The sequence below is a fragment of the Saccostrea echinata genome, unplaced genomic scaffold (genome assembly GCF_033153115.1).
Source record: "Saccostrea echinata isolate AGI-Se365-2 ecotype Australia unplaced genomic scaffold, CSIRO_AGI_Sech_v1 ptg000016l, whole genome shotgun sequence".
Lineage (NCBI taxonomy): Eukaryota > Metazoa > Mollusca > Bivalvia > Ostreida > Ostreidae > Saccostrea > Saccostrea echinata.
In genome coordinates, this window is record NW_026889765.1 from 27,103,893 (window position 1) to 27,125,626 (window position 21,734).

Genomic DNA, 21,734 nt, shown 5'->3' on the forward strand with positions numbered 1-21,734 from the left:
CACTTTCTTAAGTGCAAATGAAGTTTTTAAAATTCTATAGGTAGTTTTATAGTTACCTAAATCTAATAAATGGTACAAAAGCTTGGCCTTTCTAAGTAAAGTTAGATTTTTCGCTCTCTGTTTTCATTCTGTCGACAGAAAAAAAAAAACAAAAGAGTGAGATGATTTACACTGGGGCTCGGCATCCTATATGCGTATAAAGGCATGAAGCTTTGTAGTTCATGTACCTCAGGAATTTTCAAAAATTAAATTCATATCTTATTTCACATTATTTTTCTGATGACTTTCCACATATTTTTGTCATTCAATGATCATTTTTGGAAAAAAAAATTTTCACTATTTTTTTCTTCAATCACATCACAATTGAATATTCTTACTCGTCCCACGGTAGTTCATGAGAACATGAACTTTTTCTAATTTGCAAAGAATCTGAAGATTTTTTGTCTAATATAATTGATTACATCCAAAAAGTGATACTATACTATAAGTATGAATACCAATTGTTGTGTTGTGTTGGAACTATACGCGAACAGCGCGTGGTTCATGAAATGAAGCTGAACATTAAAATGAAAGGAATAGTGTTAATTTCTGTATGGTGAACATTTATCTGAAATATGATCTCTCGTCCTTTATCAAATCACGACATTGTTGATCACGAAACATGTGACATGTTTTTATAAATCAAGGGGAAAACTGGTAATTCTGTGTATTCTGTTTAAAAGTTATACAACCTGTTCAACATGCTAAAATCGTTGTCATTCTTCTTTCTATCTCTCTGTTTTGCTTATGGCAATGAGTCATGTGGTCGGAAGGAGATGGAGGACACAATATGCAGCCTCTGTGGACAAAGAAGTGGAAGTCAAACAACAGGATCTGGTACTTTCTACATGTACTCTTATGTCTTATAAGAAAACTGTTTTTATTCATTATTTACATCTCTTAACATCTTGTGATCTTACTTGTTATTATGTTGCTTATTTAAGCTTACTTACATCATTTATTTTTCAATGCCTAATATACAGGGCTGCGCATTAATATCGATATTCCGGTATATTGCGATTCGTTAACAAAAGATATCGTATTGCCATACGTTTTTCCAGTACCGATATACCGGCGAAATGATTGGGCTTTAGATTTATGAAGTAAAATATGAAATTTAAGATGTCAGAAACGTTTTCAATCGTGCCAAACAGTACTAAACGGTAAAGGTTTCTGTTGTATGGTTGTATTTCGTTGCCAAACTGTAGTGAAATCAAATTGAACTTTTTTGCTACAACGTATTTATAAATGTTTTATACACTCTGCTATAAAATTTCTACGTGGAAAAGTGACCCCCGGTCAATATTCTACTGCAAGTAGAGTCATTTTTCGACCATAGAAAACCCTTCCAGGCCGGTAATTCTACTACTCCACACACGTTGAAAAATGACCCCCATAGAATTCTGACCCCCTACTTTTTAACTATGTTATATAATACAAGTAAAAACTTGATTAATCCAGATGTATAATCCGAAGTCTTGCTTAATACGATGTTAACTTTAAGTACATTTCAGTAAATTAAGATCATGAGAAAGTATTGCGTTATTACATTGCGTTATTATGTTCCCCAAACGAAGTTTGGGAACATATTGTTTTTACTCTGTTTCTTATTATTATTATTATTATTAAGGTCTTCCGTTTCAGACGGAAGACCTTATAGTGATTCTACTGTTTATTAAGGTCTTCCGTTTCAGACGGAAGACCTTATAGTGATTCTACTGTTTATTATTATTATTATTTTTTTCCCGTTTTTTGTCCAAGCGATTTCTCAGAGATGGCTCGATGGATTTTCTTGAAACTTTCAGGGATTATGAAAAATAAAATAAACTAAAAACATTTTTAAGGATTTTGCAAAATTCACTTCCGGTCGTCAGATATGTCCAATTTTCGTTTTTTTCAAAAGAGATCATGTCCGGACGATATCTCAGAAACGGTAAAAGATTAAGACCTCAAACTTTCAGGGATTATAGATCATGACAAGTACGTTTGCAGAATATGTTTAAATTTGTCAGCCGTCACTTCCGGTCGTCACAGAAAGTGATCAAAGAAATCAACAATATCAACTTTTCTTTTTTTGGATTTAATCTTGCATGGCATTATTGGATCTGTTTCGCAGTTTTGAAATATGTTGGTCCCACCGGAAACAAAAACGTCAACTTCCGGTTATAAGCGAAAAACTACATAATTTGAGCATTTTACTTTCCCATAAATATCGCTTATAGATTAAGTATTTGAAATGGTTTTTTAATATGTTATTTAGACTGCAAATGTCTAGAGTAACGTCAAATATCTTGGTAAAATTCACTTCCGGTCGCGTGTTTTACTGTCCGCAAAATAAGAATTTGTGCAAGTGAGATCTCAAAAACAGTAAGAGATTAAGACACTAAACTTATAGGAGTAATAGAATTTAAGGAGTAGGCAAAACTATTTGGGTTAATAGCGTCAGGCGTCACTTCTGGTCGTCACAGGAAGTGATCAAAGAAATCAAAAATTTCAACTTCTGTCTTTTGAAATAAAACTTGCATCATATAATTGAATCTCTTTCACAGTTTCTATATTTGTTGGTCTCACTGGAAACAAAAAACGACAACTTCCGGTTATAAGAGAAAACTATGTACATGTAATTGGGATTTTTATCTTTCCCAAAACTATTGCTTATAGATAAAGTTTTTTGAAATGATTTTTATATATGTTATTGAGATTGCAATTGTCTAGTGTGACGTTAATCATCTTAGGAAAATGCACTTCCGGTCGCGTGTTTTTCTATCCTCAAATTGAGATTTTGTTTACCAAATTGCTCAGAAACAGTACATTGCTGAAGTCTAAAACTTTCAGAACTGATAGTCAGTCCTCAGTTTATCTACATCATGTAAAAATCGTACGTTGCCGTCACTTCCGGTCGTGACAGGAAGCGATGCAGAAAAGTGAATTGTTACAGTTTTTTTCTTTTTACAGAAATGTTTGGCTAATGCGCATGTTAGATAAACCATAACCATGCAATTTATTATCACCGGAAGTGCAAACCGAAAAACCGGAAGTTGTCTCAAACATGAGTAGTTTTTCATGGAAACTTTTAGGGAGGATCAGTTGTGAATAATTAAGGTGTAGAATGAACATTTTATTCGTTTGGAGCACTTTCGTTCATGACGAAGTACATAAAGAAAACAGGAAAGTAATTCCGTTTGTTTTTATTTGTATTTACATATCTTTGGAAGCCTTGAGATGACTTTTGTTAATTATTTAGAGTAATCTTATTGGCAAGATTGTGGGTTTTTTTTCGAAGAAGTCAAGAAAACGGAAGACCTGTTATTGCCTAGGCAATAAGTATCTAGTTATTATTATTATTTTTTTCCCGTTTTTTGTCCAAGCAATTTCCCAGAGATGGCTTGGTGGATTTTCTTGAAACTTTCAGAGTTTATGACAAATATAATAAACTTAAAACATTTTGAAGGATTTTGCAAAATTCAGTTCCGGTCGTCAGATATGTCCGATTTCCGTTTTTTCAAAAGAGATCATGTCCGGACGAGATCTCAGAAAAGGTAAAAGCTTAAAATACCAAACTTTCACGAGTGATAGATCATGACAAGTAGGTTTGCAGAATTGGTTTAGATCTGTCAGTTGTTACTTCCGGTCGTCACAGGAAGTGATCAAAGAAATCGAAAATTTCAACTTTTCTTATTTTAATTAAATCTTGCATCACATTATTGTATCTGTTTTGCCGTTTTGAAATATGTTGGTCCCACTGGAAACAAAAACGTCAACTTCCGGTTATAAGCGAAAAAGTACATAATTTTAGTATTTTACTTTCCCATAAATATCGCTTATGGTTGAAGTATTTGAAATGGTTTTTAGATATGTTATTTAGACTGCAAATGTCTAGAGTAACGTCAAATATCTTGGTAAAATTCACTTCCGGTCGCGTGCTTTACTGTCCGCAAAATAAGAACATGTCAAAGTGAGATCTCAGAAACGGTAAGAGAATAAGACACTATACTTATAAGAGTAATAGAACTTAAGGAGTAAGCTTAACCCTTTGGGTTAATAGCGTCAGCCGTCACTTCCGGTCGTTACAGGAAGTGATCAAAGAAATTAAAAATTTCAACTTTTCTCTTTTGAAATAAAATTTGCATCATTTAATTGAATCTCTTTCACCGTTTCTGTATGTGTTGGTCTCACTGGAAACAAAAGACGATAACTTCCTGTTATAAGAGAGAAACTTTGTAATCGGGATTTTTAACTTTCTCAAAAATATCGCTTATTGATAAAGTTTTTGCAATGATTTTTACATATGTTATTGAGACTGCAATTGTCTAGTGTGACGTCAACCATCTTAGGAAAATGCACTTCCGGTCGCGTGTTTTTCTGTCCTCAAATTGAAACTTTGTTCACCTGATTGCTCAAAAACAGTATATGACTGAAGTCTAAAACTCTCAGAACTGATAGTCAGTCACCAGTTTATCTACATCATGTAAAAATCGTACGTTGCCGTCACTTCCGGTCGTGACAGGAAGCGATGCAAAAAAGTGAATTTTTAAAGTTTTTTACTTTTTACAGAAATGTTTGGCTAATGCAGATGTAAGAAAGACCATGACCATGCAAATTATTTTCATCGGAAGTGCCAACCGAAAAACCGGAAGTTGTCTCAAACATGAGTAGTTTTTCATGGAAACTTTTAGGGATGATCAGTTGTGAATAATTTAGGTGTAGAATGAACATTTTATTCATTTGGAGCTCTTTCGTTCATGACGAAGTACATAAAGAAAACAGAAAAGTAATTCCGTTTGTTTTTATCTGTATTTACATATCTTTGGAAGCCTTGAGATAACTTTTATTAATTATTTAGAGTAATCTTTTTGACAAGATTGTTTTTTTTTCCAAAGAAGTCAAGAAAACGGAAGACCTGTTATTGCCTAGGCAATAAGTATCTAGTTATTATTATTATTATTCTTTTTTTCTACTTTCTTCTCCGGTACTTTTTTGTCCGGGAGTGTTCTCATAGAACCACTCATCCGATTGACATGAAACCTTTTTAGGGTTAATAGGCATGTTGTGTAGGTGTGTGGAACGAAGGTCATTTTGCGCGCACATGCATGCACGTGCGCGCGCGTGCAATGAGTGAAATGACTGATATACTTGATGAAGCCGTAACTTTTATATTTCTTGATCAATTGCTTTGAAGCTCAAAATATAAAGATATATTAGTAGTCTAGACAAGACAACATGGTCAAATTAGCGTGAACTCACGCGCATGCATGTGCGCTCTTCTCTGATTGGCTGATACAAAAATCTCAATAATTTCCTTGTTTTTTGACAAAATACTTTGAAATTTAGAATATAAGTATATATTATAAGGTGCTACAACATGTTATATAGGAAATTTCTTGAAAACACGCGCATGCAGGTGTGCTGCAAACTGATTGGTTGAAACTTTAAATGTCTTTAACTCCCTTGGTTTTTAACAAAACAGGATGAAATTTACGACATGGATAGGCACATAGAGCTCCTACATTATGATACTATCAAAATTGAATGCAAGGCCATGCATGCGCGTATGCTGAATTTTGATTGGTTAATACTTAAAGGGTTACATCTCTCTTATTTTTCAATGAAATTCTTTAATATTTAAAACAAATGTATGTATTGTGAGACACTATAAGATAATTAATGTAAAAAATGTAGCTATTAGATTGGCTCATACCCATATGGCTATATCGGAGTAGTTTTCCAATGAAATACCCTTAAAAATAAAGTGTCCATCTATATTACAAAAGTATTGTCTAATTTATTGAAGCTTGTAGGGAATGGGGCATCACAAGGGATTGGGGAGCCGTTTGGGGAACATCTGTAACGGTTCCCGTTACAATTAGCACTAGTTACATTTTGCGTCGAGATCAACGCAAAATGTAATAACGCAAAATGTAATAACACGATTTTTGGATTAATACATTTTGCGTTTTACATTTTGCATCGAGATTAAGCAAAATGCAACAACGCAAAATGTAATAACACACTTACATTTTGTAAAAGTCAGTCAGGTTGAGAATAATTTTCAAGTGAGCAGTGGATGAAGAAAATAGATAAAAAAATTAAACAAAAGGAAAAATAAACATATACTAATTTTTTCATTAGATCTGATTTTATCACATATTGATTTCATTAGCCATTTAAAATCAGTTGATAACCAAATCATAGGTATTGCAAATAAGTATTTGTGTTGGGGGGGGGGGGGGTATTTCGTTGATCAGTGTATCAGTTTGCTTTTGCTGTTTGATAGGCACATGCCTGAAATTTAGAAAAGAAATCTATTTATTTTTACTGGAAGGTGTAAATATAGCGGGAAGGGGGTTTCTTGACAATTAAGATTTCATACTATTTTACAAGTCATGTGCATCATGAGCAAAAATAAAATTCTCTCTCTCTCTCTCTCTCTCTCTTCAACAATAAAACGGATAGTTCCTACATGTGCATAAAAATACAAGGATCAACATACGAGTAACCCCTTCCCACCACTTCACCTCGCTAGACACAAACACATGCACTTCTAATTTGCTAACCAATGTACACATGCACGTCGTGCATGCATATCAAGAGCTTTTAATGGACCCATGGTTAATCTTTGGTAATTAAGAATGTCAGAGATGGATATATAATACAGACTGATTTATAAATAGACATGCCAATCAAAGTTTAAGTATTCAACAAAAATTTTAGAAACACCATTAAAAATAAGCAATTGGATTTAGTAATGTCCGTAAAAGCCGTAACGTTAAACTTTGTCTCATGGTCATAGATACATGTATGTGTGTCTATTTATTGAAGCGAATTTCTACGTGGAAAAGTGACCCCCGGTCAATATTCTACTGCAAGTAGAGTCATTTTTCGACCATATACTTTTTCATAATCCAACATTCTGTTTTATCTATTGGTAATTTTTTTTATATGTAACTAGAAAGGGGAAAGACGATACTACCTTATTTAAACTTGTGTCAATTCTTGGTATACCAAACACCTCTTTTTTTAAGCAATCAATTTTTTTTATGTAAAAAGCCTCATTGTGTTAAAGACTTTGTTGATATTAAGAAAAGACAAAAGACATTGGTAAAGATTTTGAGCTAATCACTTTTTGTGCCCCTGATATCGAAGGTCAGAGGCATGTTGATTTAGTTCTGTGTCGTTTTAATTTTTCACAAATTTAATCTTTCCTATATTTTTATGAGAAAGTTTGAGACTTTATTCATAGAAAATCAAAGGTATTTACGAGATCGAATTTTCTTATCAATCTTCCATTTTTTCACGCAAATTTATTTGGGTAGGATTCCATTAATCTATCTTATAACTTCTAAAGAAAGAAAGGAAGACTATATTTTTTATTTGTTTCATATTATTTTCCCAGAATAAAATCAAAGAGGATTACAATTATGGAAGCTATACATTTTTTATTTATATGTGTCTCTTTCTTACACCGGCTAAGAAAATGATATTGATTTTTTAAATAATTACACTGTGAAAAACAAATCAAAGAATGTACGACCATGTATTCTTGCTCTAATAGTGATAGAACATCATTATAGCCTTGTTAGGCTTTCCCTTAAAGGGGATAAAACAGCTTGTATTATTAATGTAAAGTATAGTATAACCTTTTAATTTTGTCATTTAAACTTCAACGCTTTAAGAAATGAACACTTTATATCATAAGGCTGCTTGATTTAACCCCTGTGAATTTGCCTAACAAGAATTTTCCTACCAAAACCATTCAGTTTTTTTTTCTTGTATCAAAAAATGACACGGGGTCATTATTCTACAGGGTCATTTTTCTACAATCCACATGGAGAAAAATGACCCTAAGGCCATAATTTCTACAAAAAGTAGGTCATTTTTCTACGTAGAATATTGACCAGGGGGACAAATTTCTACGTAGACAAATGATCCCGGATCAATATTTTACGGGGTTCACTTTTCGTCAAATTCTCAAATTCACTTTCAGTTTTAAAACAAATTGAAATATTTTACTGAAGTCCCTTGGACACTTCACAGACAACTGTCTTCGACTCCTTAGTTTTTTTTTTTAAAGCATATTATTATTATATTATATTTTCTGAAAGAGGATCGCTAAATTTATCACTGCTTGAGAGATGTAATCTTTTATTGTAAACTTAGTGACGTCAGCTGCTCTCGAGAGTTTTCATTTAACGAAAACGATAAGTATTGCGGGAAAATGCACGAGACCTCTAAAGAGAAAGCATACAGGGAAATATGAACTTTTATGGCCCTGTCACGTGACTGTCTGGAAGCAATCAAATAACGTGTTGTATAGAATAATTATAATGAGGTATAATAATTTGTTTTAAATCTCAACGGTATAAATTGAATGTGTTGAACACGTGCACCAGTTCTGATGTCGCTGTAAAATTACGTCGATCTTTTTCTTTTTTTTTTTAACTTTACAATGAATTTATGGTCAGGTGACGAACCCTTTTAAATACAAGTACGCCTTGTTCAAAAAGTGTTATATATTGGAAAACATTTGCATACGTAAATATATTTGACTATAAATGACAATAAATTGTGGATTAATACTGTTTTTTTCTTCAGGTAAACAAATTGCATTTTATGCGTATATGTCCAATAACGTTCAGATCAAGACATTATCCAAGCACAAAATATTTGTTTACGATCGTGTTGAGACAAACATTGGAAACGGATATGACGCCAAATCCGGAAAGTTCATAGCTCCAGAAAGCGGGGTTTACGTCATACACTCAACTACTGTTTCGTACGATAGATCCTACAGCATCATAGAGATAGTGCAAAATGACGTAATTAAAGACATAGCGCTTGCTGATTCCTACAGTCATGGGGATAGAGACTCCTCCTCTACATTAACCATTTTGAATTTAAAGAAAGGAGATGTTGTGAATGCCAGAGTCGGTCCGACGTATGGAGGACATTACCTAGAGAGCAACATATATGCACGAATGAGTTTTTCCGGATTTAAACTTATGTAAAATAAATAGTCTGGAAATAAATTGGTGTAATTGAAAATGACCATTTAATTAATCTGAATCAATGTACAAGTTACTAAAAACGAAATACGAGGGATGTTCAATAAATTATGTCCTAAACTCTATGACATACAACATAAAGACCATTTGACATTAACCATGGCTTTCTCTCATGATTGAATCTTTAATAAACTGATAACTGTTTATGTGACCACGTTTCATTGTGAGAAGCTGGAAAACAAGGGTTATTCGAGACACTACATTAAAAATGTATGATAAAGAATCAGTAAACAAGAGTGAAGTTAGAAGCTTCATTAAAGCTGATGTAAATCTTGGTAAGAATCCCAAAGAAATATTGACTGAAATATGTGATGTTTACAGCAACCATTGTTTGTTTTATAGACATATGAGCAGGTGAATTTCAATGATCCAAAATGATAAAAATAGGACTAGCAACAACTGTTGTAATGTTTGCAAAAATTCAACAAATTATTACTGATGATGTTTGATTGACTTTAAGACGCAAAGCAAATTTTGTAAGCATATTTTGGGGGGTATTTCACACTGTTTTAAAGAAACATTTGGCACTAAAAAGCTAAGTTCTCAATGGTTACCCTATGTTTTGACAAATGAGTGAAAACGGCAGCGTGTAAAAATATCCAAACAATTTTAAAAAATGAAAAATTGTAGTTATCCACGTTTGTCCGAAATTCTAACAGGTAATGAAACCTGATTCCATTGCTCTTAACCCCAAAGAAAAATTTACAGCAAGACGCACTTGATAAAAAAAAAGCAAGGTCTTGGAAGGGCAAAGAATTGCCAGAGCACAAGGAAAGTTTTATATGCCATTTTCTTCAATAGTAGTGGTCTTGTTGTTCAGATTCTTATTCGGAAAGGCGGTTCAATTTCTGAACGAGTATAGAAAGCACAATTGTCGCAAAAAATTCAAAAGGTTAATGAAAGGAAGGAACCAGAATAAGGAATCTGCTATATTAACTTTCTTCATGACAACGCTCCGACCCACACATCATGAATAGTAAAGGAGGTTTTTTTTTAGATAAACAGAAATTTAATGTTTTGTCACACGAACAGTATTTGCCAGATCTTTCACCTTTCGAGTTGGGTTTTTTTTCCAAACTTGAAAAAAAAACGCCTTTCAGAAAGAAGAAGCAAGTTCAGAAAATCATAGGATATGTTATATTCCAGTATACGAAGGGTATACTCAAAAATGTGTTTTAAAAAACAATTAGGAATTGGATAAAAAAAAGTTACAGTCATGTGTTTCAATTAAAGGAGAGTATTTAAGGAAAGTCATCAAGACAAAATCATTGAAAAGTGTTTTTTTTTTCTTTCCGAACACCGAGGTTATAATTTATTGAACAGCCCTCGTACATTATACCTTTAAAAAATTTTCAAAGTTGTCAATACAGGCATTGTAAGACATATGCTGAGTTCTGCAATTTGCACCAACGGTATTCTATATACAAAGAATAAGACCATTATAAACCGATTCGCTGGATGATCAATTAAGTGAAATGTATATGTTAAAAAATGCTGGGTTCTGAGTGGCAAATCTAGAGCTCTATAGTGATTCATATACAGGAAAGAGGATGGAATCAAGAGAAAAAGATCTTGCAGAAATGCCTGGTCTGTAAAACCCCAGTGCAGACTTTCTTTTTCATTTAGCATATGCATATTGCATCTTAAATAGTAACTGAAAATATATAATTGCTACAGGCCTTGTAAATGGCCAAAATTAAATTATTCAGTTGTGCCATAGGGCTTTTTTCAAACCGGATTCTAACTTCATTTCCTTAAATCAAAACAGAATCATTATAGGCTCAAATCATTCATTCAGATATTTCTCTTCGTACGAAGGCATAGTTCCTATACCGGAAGTACACATATATAGAAAAAGAGGAAAGTATTATTCTGAATTTCTCTCTTGTACTCATGGACTATCAATTACCGTCAAAACTGGAATAAATGACGTCCAATATTACATGTACAAGTGACTGTAGAGTCTGTTTGTTATAAAATCTGCTTGAGTATCGTCCATATGTTTGGTAACGTCGAAAACTCACTCAATAGAAACAATCTGATTCTAATGTTGAAAGCCTGGTCAGATTGATTTGATTGATATGTGGCGGTAAGACGGGTTCGATCGCCGATGGCTAGATAGCTTAGTTGGTAAAGCACCTGACTGGAGATTCAGGGGGCCCGGATTCGAATTCCGGTCTGACTCGTCCCATTTTCTCCTTTCCCGTTAAATCTGGTGCCGTGCCATGCCCTGGAAGGGACAGGTGAAAGACCTGCCAGGGAAGAGCCTGGGTTTGTGTCTTCGGGGACCGAAGACCTTTAAGGAGGGAAGAATGTGGCGTTCAGACGGGTCGATCGCCAGTGGCCAGATAGCTCAGTTGGTAGAGCACCTGACTGAAGATTCAGGGGGCCCAGATTCCAATCCCGGTCTGGTCCCTCACGTTTTTCTCCCTCCCGTTACACTTATATCTAGAGTGTTAGCTCAGTGCTCGATTTTTATGAATATCGTAAACAATATATGACGTCACGTGCGTGCAAACGCATAAGTAAAATTCATTTGGGGGGATGTGATTCATGAGGTTTTGAACTGATTTTCAATACCTTTTTCCTGGTGTTGAATTAAATATCAATATTATTTGTTTAAGGAATATTTTTGGATTCTTTAGCTTTGTTAAAACCGAGTAACTTTTTATTGTTCACTTTCTAGAACGTGGTCTTATAAAAAAAGTTTATTTATTAAATGTGCCCTGATTTTGATATATTGAAGCTTTTCTCATACACATTGCCACAGACAGAATATACTTAAAAGAGACATGAGTGTCCAATGGAAGGCCAAATAGAAGAAATAAAAGTTAGAATTGCTGAGCCTTTAACATGTACAAATGTAGCTATGGAGCAGAAATCACCTGTGTATCTAAAAACAGTAACAAAACCTATGAAGCTTATTCTTGTAGTTAAATTTTTCATATCCCACATTTTGTGTTTGTTGTCATGTTTATTATTATGGAATAAAAATCGACTAATAAAGGAGAACAATTAGTACATCGAAATTCCAACAGATTGTTAGAAGACCTGGACTCCAAAGACTACATAGATTTTGTCAATGAGGAACTCAAGCATCCCTTTAATATCAAATCAGAGTATCCGATTAATTTTCAACAAATGTTCGTAGATGACCAATCAGAAGATGAGAATTTCCTAGTTCCATTTTCATTGAAGAAGCTGTTGGCTATAATACCAGTATACGAAGGGCATTTTCTTTAACTTATCGTGATGAATAACTATAAAGTGTTCAAAGAGTTTGAAAATAACCCTTCGATATGATGTTACTGATTGGAAAAAAAATTGTGATTTGAATTTTCAAAAAGTTGTTTGGGAAACTGACTAAAAGTTTTCCAATGCTTAATTCCTGTCCAAAGCTAGTTTTTTTTTTTATTTTCCTACAGCAATGCATCTAATGATTTCCCTGATTGATTTTTGTTTGTGTATTGTTGTTTAACCTCCCTCTTGAGAATCTATACTCAGCACTTAGGGCCATTGAGCAGTGAAGGATCTTTTTCGTGCCAGCACCTACTGCGACACGGGACCTCGGTTTATACGGTCTGATTGAAGCTGTAAAGCAATTGGTAAAATTCCCATGAGCTGAGAAAAGTTTCTTCCTCTGAAACTTATATCCCTGAAACGTCTCTACAGTTTCATTAAATAGAATCAGCAAAACAAATTATAATGCTACTTATGTAATGTGCCTTGAAGACACAGTTAAACTCCATAGGCCTTACAGCATGTTTGGATTTGGATGTTTGCTTGTTCACAACACAATCAAATTTACCAAAGCAAAACTGTCAATAACTGGTTAGCTCTTTCCATAACCAAACAGCTAAAACTAATGGAAACAACTAAAGAAAATCAAGTCTTTTAAATCATTATAGTACTTCCAACTTAACTGGCAGTTAAACTGCTTTATGACATCAATAGTTACACAAAAAGTGCATATTGTACAGGTTTTTATCTTATTGGCAATTGAAAAGTTCGAACTTCCTATGAATAATGAAAAGATATGTAAATTATTTACAGTGTAATGAATACAAGTACTTGAAATTAAATTTGAATTATCATTCATCATGTTAAGTTTCGAAGGGGTGGGATGTATGTTTATGAAAATAGTTGCAAAGTTTCGTATTTTTATTTTTGAAAACCTCCAAAAGTAATGGTAATGCATTACTTTGCTAAAGTAATGGTAATGTAATGCATTATTTAAGAAATTGAAGTAATGGTAATTTAATGTCCAAATTCTTAAAGAAATGGTAATGTAATACATTTCTTTACAATATAATTTGCCCCAAGACTGATTGCAGGGATATTCTTCCAATTATCAATTGTTTGTTTCTTACTATATTTTTGACAGGTAATCATATATAACCCCATAAAGTTTAAGTACCAACCCAATAGGTAAAATATGCAGCTTAGCTAAAAGCAGGCCATAATTCTACACAAATTAACTTCCTCTGCATTTCGTTAATCAGGTGATCTCAGTGTTCGTTGCATATGTCAACGTTTCTGACATAGCATGCTCTCTAGGCCCATAGTATTGTAACCTTAGCTAAAAGCCCTGCAGGGTGAAACTTTGTTTAAATGACTGACTGTTTATTTGGTTGTGGTAGCCTAGTGGAAGGGCGTTTGATTCGTGATCGGGAGATACCGGGTTTGATTCGATTTGTGGTCCGCCAAAGCCCGTTTAACTTTATCATATTGTGATATCAATCTCTCAAATACGATTTACTTTTAAACTCATTTACGAAGAAGGAGCCTTCTAAAATTTACTAAAATTTAGAGTTACAATGTATTAGAGTACTTTTGATAAACACATCAAGCTTTCCCTAGTGGAAGATGGGGAGCATCAAACATGGCTTTTTAAGCTTTCACTAACAAACTTATATCTATTTACTAATGAAAGTGTAACCAATCTTGTTAAATTGGTCTTATATATTACTTCAATCTGGTCAATTCTCAACTGCATATAGAAAGCAAAACGGGCTTTGACTGATCACTTGTCGATTGCTGCTCGTTACAAATGCCGTACTCGTATTCAATCATTTAGATTGATTAGTAATATCTGTGATGTTGCTTGGTTGTTTCATATGCTAAGTAAGATTGATTTCATTGACATCAAACATCCAATCCATGCGCGGATCTAGAGGGAAGGTCGGGTGGGGGTCCGGAACCCCCTGGAATTTGCGTTTTTAAAAATCATATAATATTTCTGCTGAAGCAAATAAAGAATAACTTTGCCCCCCCCCCCCCAGAAAACGTGGACACAACTACACCCACAAAATAGGTTTTTCACGTTTCGGATATGGATTTTACTCTTTTTATGATTTTTTTTTAATTGTCAAGAAATTTCTGGGTTGGAAATTATTTGACTTGGGTGGAGCCCCTCCCCCCTTAAAAAAATCCTGGATCCGCGCCTGCAATCGATGAGTAATATGGCAATAAGTTAAAAATTATATTTTTTTACTTACAGGCGAACTGACAAGCTGTTATTGAAAACATTTATTTTAAATACGATCTCTCATTTTTCATCAAATCACGACATTGTTCATCACGCAACATGCGGCATGTTTTTATAGATATGATTTATAAGGGGAAGGAAAAAACTAGGAGTTCTGTTCATTCCGCTGTACGCTGCAGAAGGATTATACATTCAATATGCTTAAAGCATTGTCTTTCTTCCTTGTATTTTTCTGTGTTGCTAATGGCAATGAGTCTTGTGACCGGAAGGAGATGGAACACTTAATATGTAGTCTCTGTGGACAAAAGAAAGGAAGTGAACTATCTACATCCGGTAACTTATATCTTCAAAGAAAAAAATTATGTTTATAATTTACATTATAAAAAATCTTCTGATTGTGATCAGGGTATATTTATTAAATATATGCTAGCTTATGTTAATTTCTTCCTCGATTTTTGTTAATTTTTTTTCTTGTAATGTTATTCGACAAAAATATTTTTGTAACTCAGGTGTACAATTCAACAAAACTGACGGTAAATTTTGGATTAATACTGCTACCTTTAATTTCTCAGGTACACAAATTGCGTTTTATGCATATATGTCCAGTAATATAAAGATCAAAACGTTATCCAAACAAAAAATATTTGTTTATGATCGTGTTGAAACAAACATTGGAAACGGATATGACGCTAGATCTGGAAAGTTCATCGCTCCTGAGAACGGGGTTTACGTCATACACACAACGACTGTTGCGTACGATAGATCTTACAGCATTATAGAAATAGTACAAAATGGCGTTATTAAGGACATAGGATTGGCTGACGCCTTTGATCACGCTGACAGAGCCTCTTCCTCAACATTAACCATTTTGAATTTGAAGAAAGGAGATGTTGTGAATACCAGAGTTGGTCCACACTATGGAGGAAATTATCTAGAGAGCATTACGTGGGCCAGAATGAGTTTCTCTGGATTTAAACTCATGTAAAATAAATAGTCTGAAAATAAATTTGAATACAATTATTACATGTATGTTACTTTTGATTCAATGCTTTATCACAAAAAGTCGCAAAAAGAGATATCTAAATGAAACAAAAAGTCGGTTATTGAAGTCAAGTCAATACAGGCATAATACAGCAATGACGATTATTGTGCAGAGTTCCGAAAACTGAACTTGCGTTATTCTGTATATGGTGGTTTTATTAATGTCTAACAATGTAGTGGCCTACGGCACAATATTTCTTCCAAATATTTCACTTACTGAGACAGGCATGAAATGGAACACGTATCTGTCAGACAACTCTGTTTCTACAATCATCGTTGGCTATTGCGATTTCCGCCATTTTTTAAACCGCTAAAACATTTATCGCGGCACTTCTTAACTTCTCGGACGCAAATACGATTGACATACTGTAATATACATGTATATCATACTCTGACATCTTAACCACTACATGTATACTTTTAAACAAAAGATGAATGACGTTTTATAACGCAATTTTTCTGTAATATATTGTTTCTAATTTGTAAATCAATCAAGAGAACGATTTTGAGAAGAAATTCCAAAACAACATATCGAAACCTGCCGGTGTTACATGAATGAAAAGATTGTCAGAACAGCAATAACAGAGAGAAGGCAATGGGAAGACATGGTGCATCTGCATAATGCATCTGGGAACGTCAATGCAAAAGGAGGACTTGTGGCTGAATTCCGTGAAATAAATGCACTTGTTATCAGAAGCTACATGTTCCAACATATGAATATCTATAAAGAAACATGGGATTCACAAGATGGATGTATGAAAAACTAGACTGATCTTGTCATGATAAGTCAGAGATTTAAAAAAAAAAACAAGACCTCAGTTATGTAAGAGTTAACCGAGGAGCATACGAAAACCCAGATCACTTTCTAGTACTTGGCGAATTGAAAATAAGTCTAGCAAACTCAGGAAGAGGGGGGATAAGCGCATTGAGTACAATGTTGAAAAACACGAATCGAAGAAAAATCCAACTAGAGAATCGAATTCAAAGTCTAGAAACCACGGAAGAACTCGATGAATAAATAAAATACAGGCAAAGACATTTTTTTAAACACAAGTGTTGAAATCTTAGCAAAAATGTATGAAAAAATTGATGTCACTAAAAAATTGGCAGGAAGCTAAGGAAGTAGAGCAATTCAAGGATGCAAAAACAAGATTGCAGAGACGTAACCTCAAAACTACATGTAAATAACAGGAGCTAGACGAAGACGTTGATCATAACTGCAAGCAAGAAAAAAGACTTTTTTTTTATTAATGAGTTTCACAGGATGAACCTACACAATTCTGTCAACTGAATGGCCACTGAAAAGTCTGGAAAGGTCACTGAATGGCAGAGCTCTGCCATTCAGTCACAATTCAGTGGACTTTCAGTCACCTTTCAGTTAACTGAATGGCAGAGTTCCATCCTGTGTTTGTTTAGGAAGCTGAGCTGGCAGCCCATAAAGGAGATTTGAAGACATATAACATCATTGAAACTCTGGGAAGCCAACCCTGTCAAAAAGAAAAGAAATATTGGTATAGCTAGATCTAGAGGAACAACTAAATAGATGGAGCAAACACATCCAAGTAATGCTAAACAGACCAAACTCTAGAATACCAATAACAATTTACCTAAGGAAGGACCTGAATGCAAAAATAGATGGAAGAAGTGAGAAGGAAGGCATGGACAACAGCTAAAAGTTTTAATTTTTTAAAATATGGAAAAAAAACAGCAGAAATTGACGAAATACTAACTGAGGCATTAAGGACAAGAAAAAGGGGAATATATGTATAGACTGTTAAACAAACTATGAGAAGGATGAGAAAATCCCTAATTAGTGGAAGAAGGGACTGATTGTCAAACTACATATACCAAAAAAGGGGAAGTGTAATCTCTGCAAAAAAAAAAAAAAAAAAAAAAAAAAAAACAAGCAAGATTCTAGACAGTTTTTTTTTTTTTTAAAATAGAATAAAAGAGGTAATCGACAAGGTATTAAGAGATTTAGATCGATCAGAATCTGCACAAACCAAAAACTGCATTCTTATCATTTCTTGTAAAAACTTGATTTAAACAAGGTTGTCCCATATTACCAAAAATATTCCTGAAAGTTATCGGCTGGGTAACGAGACAACCCTTTAAAAAAGTGCAAAATGAATTCAGCCCCTCCCTTCGGTGATAGAATATACGACCTAAACTTATTAAAAGACCCTTCACGTCTATCTCACACTTTCACAGACATGAGAGACAATACAAAACAAATGAAACAGGGGAAAGTGAGGCTAAATGTCAATTCCTGGAAAATAAAGTTAATGAGACTCATGGCCATGAATGGGGGATATGTAACATTTAAAGAAATGATATAGAAGAGGTCAGCCAATTTTCCTTTCTTGGTAGTATCATAAACAAACAGGGGAATGACGTAAACATTTAAGCTAAAATAAGCAAATGAATACATGCTTTCGCAATGCTAAAACAACATAGAAGTCTACAGCAACGTCAGAGAAGGCCAAAATAATTTTTTTAACATTAACATGAAGTCCGCCTTTCTTGACATCCTAACCTTTAGCAGGGTTCCCTTGATGGGATTTCTCCTCTCGGGGACCGCTCTTTATGAGTATATCAACAGATCTGTCTTGAAAGCAGAGCATACATGCATGTATGGAATTCGCAATCTTTACCTTTACCCTTAAAGTGATATTTGAAAGAAGGGAATTGGCTCGCACAGGGGGACATCTTTGGCACCAATGGCAGTCTCATGCAAAGAAATACTTGATTATATGTAGAAAAACTTGTTAGAGTAACTGCAAAGATTCAGGAAGAAATTACCTTGCAGTGCTCTATGCAGCTGTGCTGCTCTGAAGATTAGGTCTAATGAGTGCTATAAAACATAACAACCCGTACTTTGGCACATGCTTACTTCATATATACATAAAATAACACTTTAATCGTATGTTGAACCAAATATTGATTGAACATACCAAAGATTATTATTAAATTGTTTGAGAAAAAAAAATTGAAATGCTGAATAAGCAATATAAGAAATAACACCATTTTGAAAATCATGGCCGCGATTTCGAAAATGGTTGAAACTTGAATGACCAACAATATTTCCTATTTAGGTATTAGAAAATTGGAGCTTGTCTCACTAAGTGAAATATTTCTTTTTAACTATCTGCTCCACTACAATTTGGTCTTTTTGACACAAAATACAGTCTGGTGATTGGTATGTAGTGGATAAACTACCTTAAAGTTGTCTTATTCTTTCATTAGTAGAATGTTAGAGGTATTTGCAAAACACTGTAGGTATTTCACTGTTCGTGATGTTCTGACGCTTTCCAGGTCGACAAGTTTAAATACTACGTCACATTGTTACCAGACCAAAGAAGTAACCGAGATCCATTCTCTCCCATGCTAAAGTCGGTCAACCTTTTACACATCGCCGACGACTAACAGTTCATAAAAAGGGACAGACAGTCCGCCGTCCTTTTATCGAATATTAACTGCATAATAAAATGTCCTTTTTATGCAATTTTAGTCCGTAATGAATTCAAATTAGGTCGTTTATTTTATTGAATTATTCCATATCAAATTTCACTTTTTTCATATTTGCGTATAAAAAGTAGTGCATGATTATATGCGTATCAAACCAGTTCATGCTTTCTGAAATTGTAGCAATTTATTACAAATTACTGCTGAATATGGAGCCCAGTAAGTACTATCTACACATATATTTGAGAGAGATAGTAAAGAGGGAGGAGGGACGTGCACATTTACGTTCAAATTTTATCGATTGAAGTTCAATACATTTTTAAGCTGTTATACATTTTGTATTCACATATAGTATTATTAACACCGAACGGCAGAATGTAAAGCCTATATTTAATTACACATACACCTCTTGATTCTGAGAGGTGGGCTGGCAGATTTTGAAAATAAATAAGCTGTCCTTGAAAATATTGAAAAAAAATAATCTGTCGTCGAACCGGCAAGAAAATAAATAATATGTCCTTTACTAGTCCTACTAACCCTCGCATCCCCCTCCCCCACGAAATAGAGTTTCCGCTTTTTATTCTTTTGCTTGGCATTTTTTTTTTCAGAGTAGAAGAAAATAGGAAAATAAATAATTTGTCCTTGACTGATATAATGATATGAAAATAAATAAGCTGACTCGAAAAGTTTTGCCAGCCCCCCCCCCCCCCCCATTCAAAATCAAATGATTATGCCCTAATTGGACTGAAAAGGTACATTTGTACTGTATGCATGCGTGTTCTAGGGGTTCCTTTGGCCGGCCTCTATTCCTTTTTCCCTGAGGTGTAAATCGAAGCGCAACCATTGGCTGCAAATTGGGATTGGGTGGCATGCTTAGAACATGATAAAGTCATCGCCAGCGTCTTGTTTGGGTGGTCTGTGATATTGTTTGCATCGCCGTTTTATTCAGCAGTTCTTCATCAGAAACGGTGTTAGGCTAGAAGATCTTAAAAATATGTATGGGATTTGGTTTGGAAGACTTCGAGTTTTCTCTCAATTGCCAAAGAGGGGTTTTTCAGCATTCTAATCCATACAGGAGAACACTGAGGATATTGCTGTTGAAGATCCTGACCTTGGTGTGGATGTTTGACGTTAAGTCCTGTGGATCTCCAAATTGGATACAACACTGCAAAAGCTTGGTTTGCCTTGCTGATCCAGGTGGTGTTGATTTCCTTGTCGCAGTCGCCCATTGTGATACTTTACTTCCCACGTATTTGAACTCCTCAATGTCCACTGGTGGCTTACTTGATCAGTACTGGATGTATGTTAGTAGTGTTTACTCATAAGACCTTTGTCCTTTTGACGTTGACCTTCAATCCGATTTTGTCAGTTATGGCACTGAGGTGCTCTGTCTTCTGCTGGATATCTTGTGTCTGTTAGATAGAAAGTCAAGTATATTCCACGTCCTCTGAATTGAGGTCAGTGTCCATTTCAATCCTTCTTTTCTCCCTTGTTTGACGTTCCTCATGACCCTGTCGATTGCGAAGGAGAATAACACAGGCGACAGAATACATCCTCCTTTCACTCCGGTGTTCACTGCAAATGTGGATGTTATGTATCACTCGGCATTCAAAATTCTCATAGAGGGACTGGATGATGCGAACCACTTTCTGTGGAATGCTGTAGTGGCGCAGGATCTTCCAAAGAGGCTCACGGTGTAGGCTGTCGAAAGCCTTCTCACAATCGACAAATACAGCAAAGAGTGTGCTGTTTCACTCACATGACTGCCCCAGTATCTGCCTTAGTACGAATATATAGTCGATACAGGATTTTCCCTTTCTGAATCCGGCCTACTTCTGGCATAGTATGTCTTCTACGGCAGCTGTGATGCGCTATTGTATGACGCAGCTGAAAACCTTGCTGGTGAGAGAGCGCGAGAAAATGGATACAGTGCTAATATTTTTTAACAGCATAAGTTTTTATGAATGGGAATTGTGCTATTTGCAGTTGTATATATCGGCTCTCTGCCGGGTTCGGCCAAAGCGACATCACTTACATATTAAGCCGTTTGTCACGTGTCAGATTTAAAATTAGAAAATATATGTAATGTTGCAAAGATCGTAAAAGTTCAACAATATACGGGTATCTTTTAGCTATAAAATTTGTTCTTTTTTCTTTGAGACAAATTCCTTAACATGAAAAGTGCTGGGAGCAACTTCCTCATGCTCGGAAATTGTGTAAAATTTAGCTGTCTTTCTATAAACTCCCGGAACAAATGTAATACACATTGAAATAATGTTAAATTAAAACAACATTGCACACCCAGCTCCCAGCACTTTTCAAAATAGTAGATATAATAGCTCATGTGTTTAAAAACTCAGAATTTATAGCGAAGCGGACATAATTGAAGTTTTGATATTTTGGAGGGGCTAAAACTCATGTCCATGTCATGATCGGGGAAAACGAAAAAATCCATAGACAATTCAGTATGTAAAGAATGGCCTAACTAATAGTATGAAAAATGTCAGTCAGCATTTGACTTATCATGGATTTATTTGCTGACAAGGTGAATGTATCGACCATAAAACTTATAAAACAGCAAAATAATGACTTCAAACGAAATAACGTTTCTTTCGCATGTCATGCTTGTCTCCTATTAA

At 34.5% G+C, this 21,734-nt stretch overlaps 1 protein-coding gene across 2 annotated transcripts; it reads left to right on the forward strand.

The window, feature by feature from the left end:
• Positions 1 to 764: 764 nt before the first annotated feature.
• Positions 765 to 15,612, forward strand: LOC133188608 (complement C1q-like protein 4). Of its 2 annotated transcripts, none has more exons than XM_061324100.1 (2): positions 765 to 876; positions 15,162 to 15,612. In XM_061324100.1, exons 1-2 carry the CDS (start codon positions 816 to 818, stop codon positions 15,572 to 15,574), a joined length of 474 nt encoding a protein of 157 aa, XP_061180084.1. In that variant the 5' UTR covers positions 765 to 815; the 3' UTR covers positions 15,575 to 15,612. The 2 variants fall into 2 exon arrangements, with proteins under 2 accessions (XP_061180084.1, XP_061180083.1); XM_061324099.1 differs by lacking the exon at positions 765 to 876 and adding an exon at positions 14,775 to 14,922.
• The last annotated feature ends 6,122 nt before the right edge of the window (positions 15,613 to 21,734 follow it).

Bases quoted from the DNA above. Each gene is read 5' to 3' on its own strand.
- LOC133188608 (XM_061324099.1), top strand. From the start codon at position 14,787: ATGCTTAAAGCATTGTCTTTCTTCCTTGTATTTTTCTGTGTTGCTAAT. The intron at 14,923-15,161 runs GTAACTTATATC...TTAATTTCTCAG, and splicing joins AAGTGAACTATCTACATCCG to GTACACAAATTGCGTTTTAT.